Raw genomic sequence first — 16,084 nt, 5'->3', positions numbered from 1 at the left:
TAAAGATGGCACACAGAGCAGACCTGAAACACCAGCAAACAGTATATTGATGTACATTTTTGTCAGGTGAAACTTCAGTTTATGGCATTTCACAGATTGATGATTTTCATTTTGAAGCGCTGGATTGCAGCCATAGGTGGGTCAATTTCGCCAGGAGGGAATAAAAAAGTGGAGATAATAAACCTTATAACTCATGTGAAGGAGCAGCATGTAAGAGCACAGCATGTGAGTTATACTGACAGGCAGAGTCACAGACTGCGCGATGAGCAACGTGGAAATGACCAGAGGATACCTTGGCACTTTGATATGAGAGGGTGAAACATACGGCCCACGTCATTCTCTGTTGTTTTGACTCTTGTTTCTGTATATTTAAGAGAATGGCAGCGCCCCCGACTGGAGAACAAAGACTGGGAAACATTGAGGGCTTCACCTCGTGGCATTGATTGCAGAATCACAAAAGTTTGAGCTGAGAATACAAAAGAAAAACACTTTAATATTAATCAAAGCTATTTTGGAAAAATCAAACAACTAAATTATCATCATGTCAGATTTTGACTCTTAAATCTTTGAGGTCTTTGGCCGTTTTTTTACACACCACAAACAAGCAACCCAGTGTAACAAGAAACAAGCTGTTGCTGCCCCCTAGAGGAACAAAGCAGTAACAAAATTAATTCTTTAAAAAGAAAGCATGTTTGGTGGAAGTGGTCAGAGTCAGGAAGTCTCCACCACCCTGATCACGAGGGCGACTGCAGGGCACAGATCTCATCATACGCACTCCTCACACAGTTCAACATGCACCAAACAGAGAGCTGCAATTCCCACTGAAATAAGAGCTTTCATCAGTCAGAGCTGAAGGAAAACTTCAGTGTAGAGACGCTGTCTTCCCTCAGCTTTCTTCATTCAGCTTCTGAAAGAAAAGACACGACAGGAACCTTTATTACTTTCTTGAAGCATCCCTTTCTGTCTGCAGTGAAGCTGCACAGGCTGGAAATATTTCAGACTGAAGGCTTGTGCCTTTAGTGTCAACAGCAAGTCTTTATATGTGACTTGTTTCTGATTAGTTTCTCCACAGGAAAAAAAAAAAAAAAACAGCGCAAACCCTTGCATGCAAGAATTAAACAGATGCAACACCTCAGATGCCAATAGAGTGGAGCATTTTTATGTTTTATTTATTGTTGAAGCATTTGCATCTATAGGTGTCGTGTTGGACCGTCCACAGCCATCAGGTAAATGTGCTCACTGTGTACTCTTTAATTCTTCTTTTCCAGGAGGGTGGAGCCCCCATATGGTTGGAAAGATCCACCTCATATAATCTACTGACAGTCTTACTGAGGGCAAGCAGATATGAGGCAATTACATGAGGAAAGGTGTAAGAAGCGTGGGAACCCTGCAGCGGCATTAGACATGAGAGGATGAGATTGCTCGTGTGATTGAATTTATTTTAATTGCTATTTTTTCCTTATTGCACAGCCAGACTGTTCTGGGCTCATTGCAGCTACTTTGAGGTAACTGCTATAGGGTTACTTGGACTCTGTTCCATAATGAGATCAATCAATAACATGAAAACCTAATTGTTGGACTCCTCCAATTCAGGAACAAATCAAGTTACCTTTATCAGAATGTGATCACTTTTCAGATGCTTTTTGACATATATTCAATTGAAAACAGTACAAAGACTCGGGCTCATTGGTAACAGGTGATAGTATCATGATTGGGTATGAAAGGGGCATCCTGGAAAGGCTCAGTCGTTCACAAGCAAGGATGGAGTGAGGTTCACCACTTTGTGAACACATGAATATATAAAGGATATTAGTACACGAGCTCAGGAACACTTTGTTAAACTGTTGTCAGTAAACACAGTTTGTTTGCAAATGATTACATTGTTGTTTTTTTTTTCATCTTTTACGCTGTGTCCCAACTTTGTTTGTAATTGGGGATTCGACAAAGCCATACGAGCAGCTCTGTGAGGCTATCACTAAATGCTAACATGTTAATATTCAGCAAGTATAATGCTTAGCATGTTCACCATTTAGCGTGTTAGCATGATGATGCTTGTTAATTAGCACTAAACACAAAGTACAGCAGAGGCTGATGGGGACTTTGTCATAAACCAAAATGTTGACCTGATGATGGCACTCGATAAGAAGCCTGCAGGGTTTGTCCTCTGGGGACCATGAACGACAGTAGTTGAGATATTTCAATCTGGACCAAAGTGGAAGAACACCTGACATTTCCATCCATACGGCCACGCTGCCAGCATAGCTATTCAGAAAACAGTGTGCTCAGAGGGTAAATCATGGGATATAAAGCATGTCCAAAAGGCCAAACTTCAGGCACTCACATGTAGAAGAGCAGGTGGAGTTTTTATGATGTCATAAAACCTGAAGGTCTGCAGAGGCTGAAACCACTCGTCGCTTTGTTTCATAAGCCGTGTAGCTAATAAAGGCTTTTTGTCAAAACGCCTCTTTGCATGAGGTTTGCCCTTTTGCACGTTTGATTCTTGATCTTTTTCACCAGTCAGAGAAGAAATGGCACAGAGAGATGATTTGATTTCATGCAAAGAGAGACTAAATTAACCAGCTAAGCAGGGAGCAATGGACAAATCTCACAAAACACACAGAACTATCTTACCGTCCAAAGCTTCATATTTCCTAGAGTGAAGAAGGGAACAGAAAACAGGAAAAGAAACCATGTCCATTTAGAAAAGTCATTTCCTAAATTCCAACTTGTAAAGGATGAAAACATGGAAAGCATCAGGAAATCCTTTAAAGTCTCCACCACCCTCTGAGTGCAGTAGGGTGACTACTGGGTACACGTCTCATCATATGCATTCCTCTCACTGCAGTTCCACTAAAAGGTTTAAAAAAAAAATAACATTAAGTGAAACAGGAAGGACGCGTCTTACCTCTCAGAGCGAGCCCTGAGTTTCACTTCAATTTCATTCACTCTCGCCTTTTCAGTGTCTATAAGAGAGCACAGAGAAGAGAGAAACCAAGGAGACTTTAAAACTCCCAACCTTTACCTCACATTTCAATTAAAAAAAAAAAAAAAATCAGTCAATATCTAATAAAGATCTTTATTTCAGATTTTAAATAGATTTACAAACCATAAGAAAAAAAAGAAAATATAAACAAGAAAAAAAAAAAAAAAACATCAAGTGATCGTCAAATATCCACATGTGCATATCAAGGTAGAGATTGTAAACAGTCCTTTGAAGCCAAAGTGAGACTCCCCGGGGTCAGGCTCACTCAGTTGGAAAAGGATGTTTGTTTGGTGGTTGGTAATTTTTCTTTTTTTCTTTTTTCTTTTTCCTGAGGTTCTTGTAGTTTTCTGTAATTAACTGCTGGGTTTTCCCCTCAGTGATGCTGCCACCAATCAGAGCTCAGAGAACTGGGGGACGAGTGGGGAGGACAGACCGGAGAAATGACAGTAGTTTGACAGAAATGAAATCCCATTCACCCTAAAACATCAGAACGGAGCGGGAGGATCATTCATAGGCTGCGACCGAGAATTCAAAACTCATGTCCGAGCGTTCAGGGCTCGAGAAAAGGCCAGAATGATAACTGTACGGAGTGCTGAGTCAATCTGCTTCTGCTGAACGTTTGCACGATTTCATATTTGTGTATAATAAGTTGGTACATTTGTTTATTCGTCTATGAACAATCCTGTTTTTTCTTTAAACAATCAGGTCGATATTCGTAGCACTTAATACAAATAAGATAAAAAACATTGCAGCTCACAACACAATTTGGAAATAAAAGAGTACATCAAAACGAAAAAAAAAACAAAAAAACCCTCAGCCCGTTCACAATGCAACAGTTTTAGATAAAATTGAGTAGAGGACCTTTGTCCCTGGACACAATCCCGACCTTTATAGCAGATCTAAAACCACAAACACATCATAACAGCATGCTAGTGAAGAACCACATTCTCCTGTTCGTGCTCAAAGGTCAACCCCATCCCTATATATGCTTCCCATTTCTGTGCCTCTTCTCCACATTTCTCTGCACATCTTCGAAACGGATCAGCGAATGTTCACACACAAAGGAAATATGCTTACAGCCATGTCGAGAATTTCATTGGAAATACTGCTGGGTGGTTGTAATGTGTCTCGAGTGTGAAGCAGAGCGCTCCTGGCAGTGAGAAGAAACCACAGGGCCTCTCGACAGCGCAGACTGAAGACAAAACCCTGCCAGTCTACAGAATCAGGCCATTTTCATCCTTCTGAATCACTCTGCTGCCTCGACTACTCTGAGGTTCATTGATTCAGGTGAGTCAAGATGGCTCCAGCCCAGTCCAGCACTTCAGAGGGTGGGGGGGGAGGGGAAAAAAAAAAAAAAGCCTGTACACACATCCACCACTAGGGGGTGAGCTCTGATGAAGATACAATCTCACCCTTGTTTCTTCTGCTCTGGAACCACTTTGAACAACAACCCACTGACAAACACAAAGACGTCCGTCTCCGAGCGAGGACGCGGTCAGTCCGAAGCCCTCGCAGCTTTGAGGTGGAACTCACGTCAGATCGGTGAAGGTTCAGCTTTACTGCCACGTTTAAAGCACTGCATATTAAGTACACTGACTGCATAGGTTTTTTTTTTTTTCTTTAAATACAGTACATTGGATTTCATGAGCAGCGGCAGGCTCGGCGAGCTGTTTCTCGGTGCATCCAGGCCGCTGGTAGCACGTGCTTGTGATGAAGGCTGCGTGGCAGTCAGTCGAGGACGTTTGCAGGATTCTGATCTACATTCCATTCTTCCTTCAGCTGTTGGGACCTTACCTTTCTCACTCACACCCCCCGGACAAATCTGACAGGTGCTGCTATAAATAAGATGAGACTTGTTCCATCAGGGGGGTCGCTGTTTGTGTCCCCACCTGAGACCTTGTGAGCCCCGAACATGTCCCCCGCTGCCGCCTTTGTTCGAGCGGCTGGCAGGGGTTTGCTTCGACCTGCTGTGTGTGCACGGCCGGTCCCACAAGTCGTTCAGATCTGTGTTATCAGGGAGTGAGGGAAGGCACGAGGGAGTGTCAACGGCATTTTTTTTTTTTTTTTTTAAATGGATAACTTCACTGTTCGGAGCAGCAAAAGCCCTGGGCTCAACGGGTCAGAGGTGAAGCGTGGCAGGGCTTCAAACAGCCTGCTAACCCAGAGGTCACACACACACACACACACACACAAACACACACACACATGGCTCAGAGATGGAAGTGACTCAGCTTTTCAAAACACACATACTGTACGCCAGTCCTGCCTGTTTTCCTCCGATCTGATGTGACCTGATGTTACATTCCGCCTGGCTGTTGAAGTCGAGAGAAGGCGTGACCATTCCTCAGCCTGATTTTCTCAAGAAACCTGCCCCTCAGATAGGCTTTGTTCCACTTCAAGCCAGAGGAGGAAGTAGTTCCTGGAGCTAAAACGCTTTTGAGGAAACCAGTTCTCAGTACTGTTCCTGTAAGTTGTGCTGTTCTGCGTGTATCGCGTGCGTCACCTCTACTCACACAACAAAATGAGAAAAAAAAAAGAAAAAAAGAAAGAAACATGTAAGAAACAGAAAAAAAAACAACTCTGTAGCTTTCTTTTCTTCGATGCATCAGGTTTTAGTGTGCATACTGTGACTGCACATGTGACAGAAGGTGGACAGGGGGGCCTGTGCTAAGTGAGGATGATGAGGGCTTTGGTGGGGAGTTAAAGTTCAGTCTGTGACAAAAGGGGGGTGTGTGTGGGGGGTGGTGGTGAGGGCAAGGACTGGTCGGGGGCGAAGGAGGGCGACATGATGGGGGGGGCGAGGTCAGGAGTCCTCGGTGCCTGAGTCGTCCTCGTCATAGCAACAGTCCTCGTTGTCGTCCTCATCGTCGTCGTCGTCCTCCAGTTCTTCGTCGTCGTAGTAGTCATCGTATAAGAGGTTGGAGCCGTCGTCTGTGGGCGGGACTTGGGTGCGGACGCAGTACTCGTCTAACGTGACGGGGACTTTGACGCCGTCCCGCTCTGCGTCAGCTTTGGTAGCCAGCACCTGCTTCCTGTGAGGTGAAGACAGAGGAGGAAGAAAAGCAAAGCAGTCAGATGAGGCCGCACGGAGCGTCAGCGCCGGTACGCCGTGTACCTGCTGCACCGACAAGCTCCCATGTGAAGCGTGAGGAGCGCTGAGCGGGCTTCTCTCTTGGTACCTGATGATCTCGATGTACTCTCTGTCCTTGCCCTTGCTGTCCCTCCACTTGCGGTACATGACGGATGCGTCCACGTTGGCCGGGGAGAAGGTGTTGGGCTCGTTCAGCAGAGAGATCACACTGAGCAGGATGGTTCTGAGAGAGAGACAGAGAGAGAGAGACGTCAACAGGAGCGGAGACAGATTAAAATACAGGACGACAATACAAGGGGAAGGACACGGAAACAGAGGAACGTGGGGGGCAGGGAAGGGAGGATGGAAGTAAGACGAGACAAGAGACATTGAGAGAGCAGGACAAAGAGGTGCACAGTGATGGAAAGAAAGAGGGAGTGTTAGGGTCGGACGACCAGCCTGCTGAACCTCAGAGCATCCATTTGTCTCTGCTGTCAACTGTTCAATTTAGCTCTTACTTCCAAGAGACGCTCATTAGAAACACTAAAAGACAACAGCGTTCTACATTATTGATACTTCACTTTGACTAAGGTGAATCAACCAGTTGGACTGACTTTAAAACTGCTCTTTTAGACATGTGAGACTGTTTTTGTTGCTGTGACCATCAGAAAGAGAGAGAGAGGGAAAGCAGCAGGGATTGATTAAATACACTAGATCAGTGTTACGTCAATATATGACGAAGAGGTATGAATTACACATCATGTTTGGACGTTTGCTGCATTTACACAGCAGAGACTTGGTTGACAGTTGAGAGACAATCTCCCTTTTAGTTTCAAATGATGTCAATGAACAGGAGAGCCAAAAACATGTCAGCTAATAATCACTCAAATCTATAACAGTAGCACAGCTGCCTCGAGATACTACGTCATCTGAGACACATAACACACAAGGTGAAAAACTCGGGATTGGACATGTGTGACAGGAAGGTCTGTCATCAGCCATGATCTGGACGATATCTGTCTTCAAAAGCTTTGACTTCACTGTTGCTGTCTGGAATTAGTCACTGTAGACATTTACAAGAAAGACATTTCAAAACAGCTCACACCATCAGCTCCATGAGCACACAGTAATGCGTCTGAGGAATCAGAGAGGAAGAAAATGCGTCAGTCTAAATCCTGATGGGCAGAAAGGAAATCAATCTAAAAACCTGTCTTCGGGTTTGGCAAATGCAGACTTGGTTCCAGCCATTTGTAAGAAATGGGCTACAAGCTGCATAAACACTTGCACGTTGTGTGAAGTCTTTCGCCTGTATTGATTGGTGGACGACGAGGCAGTGTTGGACGTGGACGGTAGAAGAAGGGTGGAAAACTGCTGGAAATTAGCATCATTCAAGAGAAACGTCTGCACATTTCGATCTGAAACAGCAGAAACAGACACACAGCGGAAACTGCTGGAGCCTTTTTTGTGTGTTCTTGGATGGACTTGAGAACATTCCGTTGCGTACCTGACGTTCTGTGTTGGGTTCCACCTCTCTGAAGGCAGCTCTCCGCTCTGTGGGTCGTCCACTGGTGGGTGCAGGATAGAGATGCAAACATCTCCGTTCTAGGGACACGAGGGAATACAACACTTTCATTACTACCATTTAGAGTTAAAGGACTTGCAGCTCATCGAAGGACATGAACACGAGGGGCTGCTGGCGGTTTTGTCCTGGTGAGAGTTACCTCATAAATGTTGGGGTGCCACATTTTGGTGAGGAAGCGGAAAGCTGGCGGAGAGTACGGGTAGTCGACTGGGAACTTGATTCGAGCCTGAGGGCGAGAGGAGACACATATTAGCAAAGTGAGAGGCAGGCAGTTTATTGACACTTCGCACTTGCCAACAGACAAGTCGTGACTACTTCCCTCTAAACTTTGACTGCTTGGAAAAACCGTTTTCACCCACTGGGCCAGAAGAGCCTGTCTCACTCAGACAGTAAAGGCCCGATTCCTTCAGCCTTAGTTAGGTCGCTGCATATAATTGCAGTGGTGTTGTTTGCTTATAGAAAACCTACCCACACATAGTTTTGCTAAAAACTACTCTGCTGGTGGACACAGTCTCCCAGGGGTAACTGAATCCAAAATGCAAGTCTGTACAATGCCACAGAAGCAACACACACACACAGACACACATAGAAAAAGACAGTGGGGAGAGACAGGGCGTCATTCTGTGTGTAATTCATCTCAAACAACTACAGTATGTTTGCAGCACTGGTGTCAACAAGCGGCTGCTGAATGAAGATTTGCAACAATCATGCTGATCTGCTTCAATAGCGATTGAGAGAAACCTATAAATAGTAGCTGTGGAGTCATAGCAAGCCCGACTGAGGTGGCTGAGCACGGAGGAGCTAATGACAGTGTAATGTAATATGATGCGGAGGGGGTGGGAGGGCGGCTCGCGGTGCGTTCAGCTGCCGAGTGTGTGGAGCTTAGAGAAACACTGGTTTGTGGGGGGGGGGGCTGGAGCTAGAAAGACATTGTGGGGGTTTGTCCTCTCCAGCTGTCACTGCAACCCAAGACAATCCAGCACTCACACCCGTGTTTTGCGATTCTACGTCCTCGCACGGAAAAACCACACCCACACGCAGACAATGTATAAATCCTGCTATGTGTATCGGACCCCTCCTCTCATTCAGCAAGGCGTGCCAAAGGAGGGACGGGGGGGGGGGGGACACCGGCTACACTGATTACACACACGCACGTCACTCACAGCATGAAACCTTCTGCTGACCCCCCCGTCATCCACACACACACACACACACACACTTGCTGATTCGGCATGGTCAGCTGGTCCTCGCCACAGTGAACCGACGAGCGGGAGGCAGGGGGATCGGCTGCATGGGAGCAGGGAGGTGGTAGTGGGAGGAGGCAGCGGGGGATTTCACTTGGAATAAAAGGGGGTTGTGCTCTATATAATACTATTGCTCAACATTAAGGTCTTATCCTGCTTTGCGTGTAATGTAGTGTTTAAACCAGGCTGTATGACCAAAAACGCTGAAAGTGTGATCTGTTAAGTCAACGAATCTGCTGCGGTCCACCAACCACGTCCGTTAGAGCTGCAGTTCAGCATCTGTTGTCTTTAAAGTGCGTGTCAGTGTGTCCTGAACTACCGTAAAAGAGCAACATTTGTTCGATGAGGTGTCTGCAGTGATCCTGATCCTGCAACAAACAGAAGAAACCCGCTCGCGCCACATAAAACAAGACCGGAGAGGAAACACTGACACAGTCCTGAGAGAATGACGCTTGTCGGAAAAAACAAAATCCCAGGGTCTGACTGACCCTGCCAGAAAGCTGGCAGCTCTTCAGAGTGCAGGGTTCAAGCCAACATTGTACACATTACAGGCTGGCAACAGTGCAACACACAGCAGCCAGCCAGGGGGGGCGGAGGGGGGCAGGCAGCGACAGTAAGAGCTTGGTTTGTCTTCCAAAACAATATAAGCACCGAGATCATATCGGTCCACTGGCTGAGAACTGGGAAAAGAAAATTTTATCTTGTACAATTGGGGAAAATTCGCCCTCCCCGCCTCCGCATCATGGCCAACTGACTGTCAAATATGTGTTTTACAACGCTTTGTCTGTTATTTGTTGACCTCGATAAGATGAGCAGACAGCCACGGCTTTAAATAAAACCACTGTGGCCCTCAGCAGCCGTCATTCAGGGTGGAAATGGTGTAAAAGGAAGCTCCAGGGCTGAATGTAAGGCCTTGATATCTTAGAAGCAAAAAGACAATCGGACAGAAGAAAACAAACTGTGTCCAACTCAGGAAAGCACGGCTGCTTTCGTCACATAGGGTCCTGTTGCTGGGAGACCTCCGTACTGTATGCATCAACACTTCCCATAAAATGGCTCCATTCATCACAATCGTGCAAGTATGAATGCAACCCACAAGTAAAGCAGGAGGGTGGGGATATGCATTAAGGATAAGCACGAGCATTGATCCCTGTAAGAAGGTAAGTGCATGATTTCACAATGCAGCTTACCGGGAGGTTTTAAAACATGTTCTTTACAACACAATGTCACAAACTGTAGGCAAACACAAGTCATGCATACAGTTACCATTTAGAGCTCTGAGATACAATCAAGATAAAACTGACAGTTAGGAGGCTAATGAGTAAGAGAAAGATGCATGTTGCTTGTGGTTTAAGCAGCATCAACTAGAGTCATATACAGTGAAATAGCCAATATAACCACTGGATTGGATGCAGAGCAATTTGTCCTGGAGGTCTATCCAGGCAATGTGTACTGGAGACCATAAAACTTCAGGCCTTGATCACACATTTACTGATGTTCTGCAACATTTTCCCTGCAACTGGGCCTCTTGTTCACATGCAAAACCACGTGTCAGATCACTGGCTGAAGTGTAGATTTGAGTGAGTTAAATAAAAATTTGTGAGTTAAATAAAAATTTGTTTTCTGTTTTTTGTAAAAGGCTGTTAATTTCTGCTGTAAAGGTGGTCATTTTAATATGGGGGTTAATGGGGATTGGCTTGCTTTTATTTTGTAGACCTCACTGACCAGAAGATGTGAAGTCACTCTGGCAGCAGAGGGGACTGATCTGCCCAGCCAGGAGTCACCCCACCCTAGACTGCTGGAGGGAGGGATGGGGCTGAGGCCTGAACAGACGGGATGCTCGGTTTGCTCATTTGCTGTGCAGCAGCGAGCAGCTCGTCTCACCAGCACCGAACAAACAGAAGGGGAGAAAAAAGAGAGGATGATATAGGAGGGTCTTCGAAGCCAATATCAGCTTTCTATTTCGACTTTTCAATCTCATGTCAAGGTGTTTCTGTATGACTTCACTGCACTCCCCTCTCACTCTGACTACTGGAAGGGGTTTTGTGTTTCCGAAGCAGCATCTCAAACTCACTCCAGCTGCTGCTACATGCTGCCCCTGACTTCCATGTCAGGCCTCATAACAGCTCACAATTAACAGCATCCGCGGTCAAAAGGTGATTCACTCTGAACAGCTCATTCGAGCGACAGACATGAAGTGCAGCCAATTTCCCGTCAAGCACCGAGAATGCAGAACACAAGGTCAGTTTCCCCTTTTTATGAACGCCGTTCTTGGATTGTGAGCTAGAAAGCCGCCTTGAAGAGAGAACAGAAATGAGAGTGAACACGCCCACCGTGTGGAAAATGACAGCAAGGCAAAGTAAACCAGGTCAATGCAAAGACCCTGAACAGAACAAATCATTCTGTTCTCCCTGTGCACCTCTTTACCTTCTCTACAGACCTTATCCTCTCTCGCACACACACACATCCTTCACCCACACTCACACTCAAAAGGTCCTTCAGTAGAGCGAATTCCACACCCTGAGACACACAAACAGGTTCCACAGATTATCATGTTCATACCCAACAGGCCCCTGCCTCATTAACTGAACTCAGGAGGGGGGGTGCTGAGGAAAAGGATCAAAAGCTGAAGTTACGTCACAAACTGATTCCTAGGTGATCGCAACAGCTTGAACAGCTCGGTTTTAGAAGTATGACTGCCACACCGGTGGCCCGTACAGGAAGCGAGAACGAACACATGGTCAGGGCTTCAGGGGACGGTTATAACTGTCTACTGGGGCCTCACGCTCACCTTTACTAACAGCAGGCTCTCCTTTCAAGAGGGGCACCACCGCAAGGAAGGGCCCTGCCTGCTCTTGATCTGGCTCCTTCCCTGTTCCCTGTTCTTTCCTCTCGCCTGCTCTCGTTTCTCTGTGACACAGCCAGAGGGGGAAACATGACTCCGGCGGCTCAGCCCAGCCAAGCCCTCTGTGGCCGGGTTGGGTCCTCTTGCCTGTACCCTCCCCTCCGCTGCTCCTGCAAGCGAACATGGAGCAAATTATGGAGCACGCATCCCGAGGAGGAAGGAAGGGAAAAGGGAAGGCACTAACAGAGTCAGCTGCTCGACAGATCTGGGTGTCGGTCGACTGAGTGTCAGAAGAGACAATCAGACAGAAAGCAAAGGGCAACACCCCTCTTTTCCATGTTTCCTGTGAAGAAGTGGTCTGCCTGTGTTTAGTCAGCCGCTCGAGAAAACCGCCTGACTGAGATATGAAAGATGTTCTGCTTCACACTATATTTTGAGCTGCAGAGACCCCGTTCACATCATAATTACATGCAAAACTAAATGACAATTAAAGCTGCCAGGTGCTGACACAGCAGCACTTCAAACATCTCTCATCACAGATCCCACGCTCTTCCACAGCAGGGCAGCTCCGTCATGACACACGCAGCACAGTACAGCACCGTGACAGACTTCTGTGAAACACGACCAGACCGCCTCATGGTTATGGATATAAAGCATAAAGTATAAAGAGTACCTTTTTCTGCTGTTCTGGTGCCCATTGGTTTAGCCCTTGGAAAGTGAAGCAATCACCTTTGGCTTGTTGAGGAGGGAGTTCATTGAACGCAGATCAAAATAATGGTTATGGATTAGGTCATTACAAAGAAAAGTGCTGGGCTTTACTACATTTTCAACTGCTCTTCCATCTTGATGCTCTAATGCAGATATATTGTATCGGACAAAGCTGAAAGCAATCACAGCCTGTGAAACTGCAATCCCCCGAGGACACTGATTGGGGATCCAAATCAAAACCAAGTAGCTGCTCAGCAAATAATAAATGTTTGATGAGACTCAAACACCTCAACAAACAATCACTGTAGCAAGGGACAGTGCTTAGCATATTTCTCCATATGAAATGCTGAATACTGGCAAACGAATCATTGTTGAGTGTCACTGTATTACAGAAGTCTCACTTCTTGATTTTTACAGGACTTCCTTAAGATCAAGAAAATCTGAGCAGAGAAGACAGATGTTACAGAGAGAGAATCTGTCATGGACCAGCGATCTACTAGAAAATACACCGAGACAAGCACTGATTAAGTGTTTTGCTCGTGATTACAGGACATCAACATACAGTTTAAGCAGGCCATAAACTCAACTGTCTTTCCATTCATTTCAACTGCACAGTTGCATTTAATCTCTAAAGATTTCAAGATTTAAGATTCAGATTAACACCGTATGGGACTAAAGAAAACATAGGTTCTGTATTGTCTGGACATTCAAACTGGATGTGTACAATAACAACACACACACACACACACAGTGGGTCACTGCTTTAAGTCTGCAATCTGAGGGTTGGCAGCCCTCTGCTTCATACACGTCCCAGGATCACTGCTGGCTGGGACTGACTGGCCCTCTGCCAGGAATCATCAGACACTGGAGCCTGGAGGGATACTTCACATGACAAAGCAGAAGGCGCGCACGCACGCACGCACGCACGCACGCACGCACGCACGCACGCACGCACGCACACACACACACAAGGGACCTCAAGCTTAGAAATGTCAGCATCGGGGTCCATCATGAGACCTACAGGCCAATGCTCAGTTCATAATGATAAGGCACTGCTTGATTTTGTGTTCTGGATCCAGGACAGATATCTAATCCCGTTTGAATGACGTTTCAATTCACCCACTTGCGTCTGCAGTCATAACATGTTCGTCATGATATGACTCTGAGAGCAACACCCATGTGAAATGAATACCTGACTCAGCCAGGTTTCATGTGACGTCACCGCCTGCCCTGTTTGGGATGAACATGCAGCTGCAGCGTGTCATAGCCGCTTGTTTGTTTGGGCAATCTGTTCAGAACAGGGCGGCTTTTTTTTTTTTTTTTTTTTTTTTTCTCTTTTTTGTAAGAATATGGCAAACAGGTTGGATGGAAACCCAGCACAGAACAATGAGTCACAACCATGCGGTGGATTTCACAGCCAGGCTGTGCATTCCTGGCCCGACAAAGGAATCCTGTGCACAGCACCCACACAGATGCACTGAACACCGGCTACAGCAGCCGGGACCGGGGCCCTCCGCCTGTGTTCACAGGCTTGAAAAAAGACCAGAGGCAAAAACGAACAAGCGTCTCAAAAAACTGAACTGAAGCACAGTGCAGCTGAAGTGACAACAGAGAGTCGTTTCAAAATGCGGGACCTGAACGCAGCGGGAGCCCTCGCCGACACATTACAGTTTAATGTAACGTGGGAACAACTATGGATGATGTGAGACTTAATCTAAAGCGCGACGACAAAAAGAGATCACGTAGGATTTGATTGTGCGTTGTTATTTTGGTTTGCTATTCCAACACTCATTTAAATATTCTGTCAGGGGCCATGACCTATAAAATTATTCTTCCTCAGACAGACAGGACCATTATCCCACCTTAACAAAAGCTCATTATTTTTGTTTAATGTCCAATGAAATAACTATCTAGGGCAGGTTTGAAGCAGCACTAACACGGGTTTATTTGCTTGACAGTTAAGTGGGTGAGTAACAATCCTTTTTTTTGCCAAAGTAAACTGTGAGATGAATCATATTCTTCACAACTGAAGTGTGTCGCTTAGGGTGGGACTGAAGGTGAGTCTTAAAATCAGGTGCTGTATGTCCAACCGTGAGGACAAAACAGTGCTAACAACCAGTACATAACAGGCCAAGGGTCACAGCCACGGTGCCATGAAAGCAAATGTGTCCTGTCTCTCTTAAAAAGATCTTACAATTGAGCATTAAGTACGAGAGAATATATGTTTTTAAGCACCATGATTGAGTAGCTCATAAGTAAGTGGAGGTTTTTGCACTGGTGATCCTCTTGGCTCAAAAAAACAGGAACAACACATCTGTGTAACCAAAACATCTTCACTCTCAAGGGAGGAAGTGTGCTGGAAAACAAATTAAAGTTAAAACAAAATTAAGTTAAGACTGGGCCTGTCTACATTTCAAAAGCAAGGTCGCCATGCATTATGGATCGGTCCCTTTGAGTTAATCTGAATATCCAAACAAAAAGCCTATTGAACCTCGGGGCTGTCCGTTTGTGAAGGTAAACACAAAGGAAATGATTGAATTAACAAGTCAGATGATGAGTTTGGCTAATCAGAGCGGTGTTAAAGCTCGGGGCGCTTATGCTAACAAGCTTTTGTTTCGTGTTAACGCAAAAGTCTGTCAAACCTGATCATGTGCTGACTGTCACCACCGAGGGACCTCAATTCATTTTAAAAGCAGAAATAAGACATGAGAGGAAAAAGTGTCGCTGTCTACACTCAAATGCCACAATCCTGATTTAGAGGTTTAAAGTTGAACAAAGAAGGCGACAGTTTTATCACAGTAACGCTGAACGGGGAACAACTAAGCTAACTTAATGTTATTAAGTGTTACCTGCTGTTGTTGAAGACGGTAACTTGGAGGATAAGGTGAAGTGTTGGACTGTCCTCTAAGAATAAATTACACGAATGTGAGCTAAATCTACCAGCTAAAGAACAATAGACCGACTGCTAGCTAACATTAGCTACTCACCTTAAAATAACCACCCTCGTAGTGTGTGTTTGGGGGTCCGAATATCGCTACTTCCCAGTTGTACATGTCCGACTCGTCCACCAAAGTTATTTTGAACCCTTCGACGGGCTCGTCTTGGAGACTTTTCATCTCCAGCATTAGTGCTTTTTGGGAACTGGCTACATGATGTCCATGCTGAGCCATATTCCACAACGATTTGATATAAATATATCAGCAACCCACCACAGCTGCGACTACGAAGAAGGACAAAGCTAGCTCGGTACAAACAATGGCTATCAGTGGAGAAACGGAGCCTGTTCGCACAGGAACGCGTTGACGTTGGTTTCCGTTAGTGTGGTTCCAAAACAGGATCTAAAAACCGCGACTGGGCTTTATTTGGTCAGAGCTGGTGCAGCTTCCTCTGTTATTGTGAACAATCCCGGGGAGCCCCAGGTATTAACGACCATCGAAACCTACTGCGACCAAGTCAGACACATTAGCTGCTCCATTTCCGGTTACAGCTTTCGAAATAGTCTCCTTTTTATATTCATGAAGAGACTTTTTTTGTTCTAATTGAACAGCTCGTGTCTTCATCATGTATTTATTTCTAATTTTACTGTTGTTAAAAAAAATAAATAAAAGGTAACACTGTCGAGGTATGCTTCTCTTTCAGTCCCCATCGGGTT

The 16,084-nt window shown here is 45.6% G+C and overlaps 1 protein-coding gene across 1 annotated transcript; it reads right to left on the bottom strand.

The window, feature by feature from the left end:
* Positions 1 to 4,608: 4,608 nt before the first annotated feature.
* cdc34a (cell division cycle 34 homolog (S. cerevisiae) a) lies at positions 4,609 to 15,891 on the bottom strand. The gene is made up of 5 exons (XM_076726978.1): positions 15,420 to 15,891; positions 7,775 to 7,861; positions 7,558 to 7,655; positions 6,163 to 6,297; positions 4,609 to 6,015 (listed from the first exon to the last, which is right to left on the bottom strand). The coding sequence occupies exons 1-5, from the start codon at positions 15,600 to 15,602 to the stop codon at positions 5,787 to 5,789; spliced, it is 732 nt and encodes a 243-aa protein (XP_076583093.1). The 5' UTR covers positions 15,603 to 15,891; the 3' UTR covers positions 4,609 to 5,786.
* Between the last annotated feature and the right edge of the window lie 193 nt (positions 15,892 to 16,084).

This window comes from Chaetodon auriga, chromosome 3 (assembly GCF_051107435.1).
Source record: "Chaetodon auriga isolate fChaAug3 chromosome 3, fChaAug3.hap1, whole genome shotgun sequence".
In the NCBI taxonomy this organism is placed as follows: domain Eukaryota; kingdom Metazoa; phylum Chordata; class Actinopteri; order Chaetodontiformes; family Chaetodontidae; genus Chaetodon; species Chaetodon auriga.
Note: the sequence above shows the minus strand (reverse complement) of the source record. Positions and strands in the feature narration are given on the sequence as shown.

Coding starts and splice junctions, on each gene's coding strand:
- cdc34a (XM_076726978.1), bottom strand. CDS start 15,602: ATGGCTCAGCATGGACATCATGTAGCCAGTTCCCAAAAAGCACTAATG. Junction 6,298..7,557: donor AACCCAACACAGAACGTCAG/GTACGCAACGGA, acceptor TCTCTCTCTCAG/AACCATCCTGCTCAGTGTGA. Junction 6,016..6,162: donor GAGTACATCGAGATCATCAG/GTACCAAGAGAG, acceptor TTCACCTCACAG/GAAGCAGGTGCTGGCTACCA.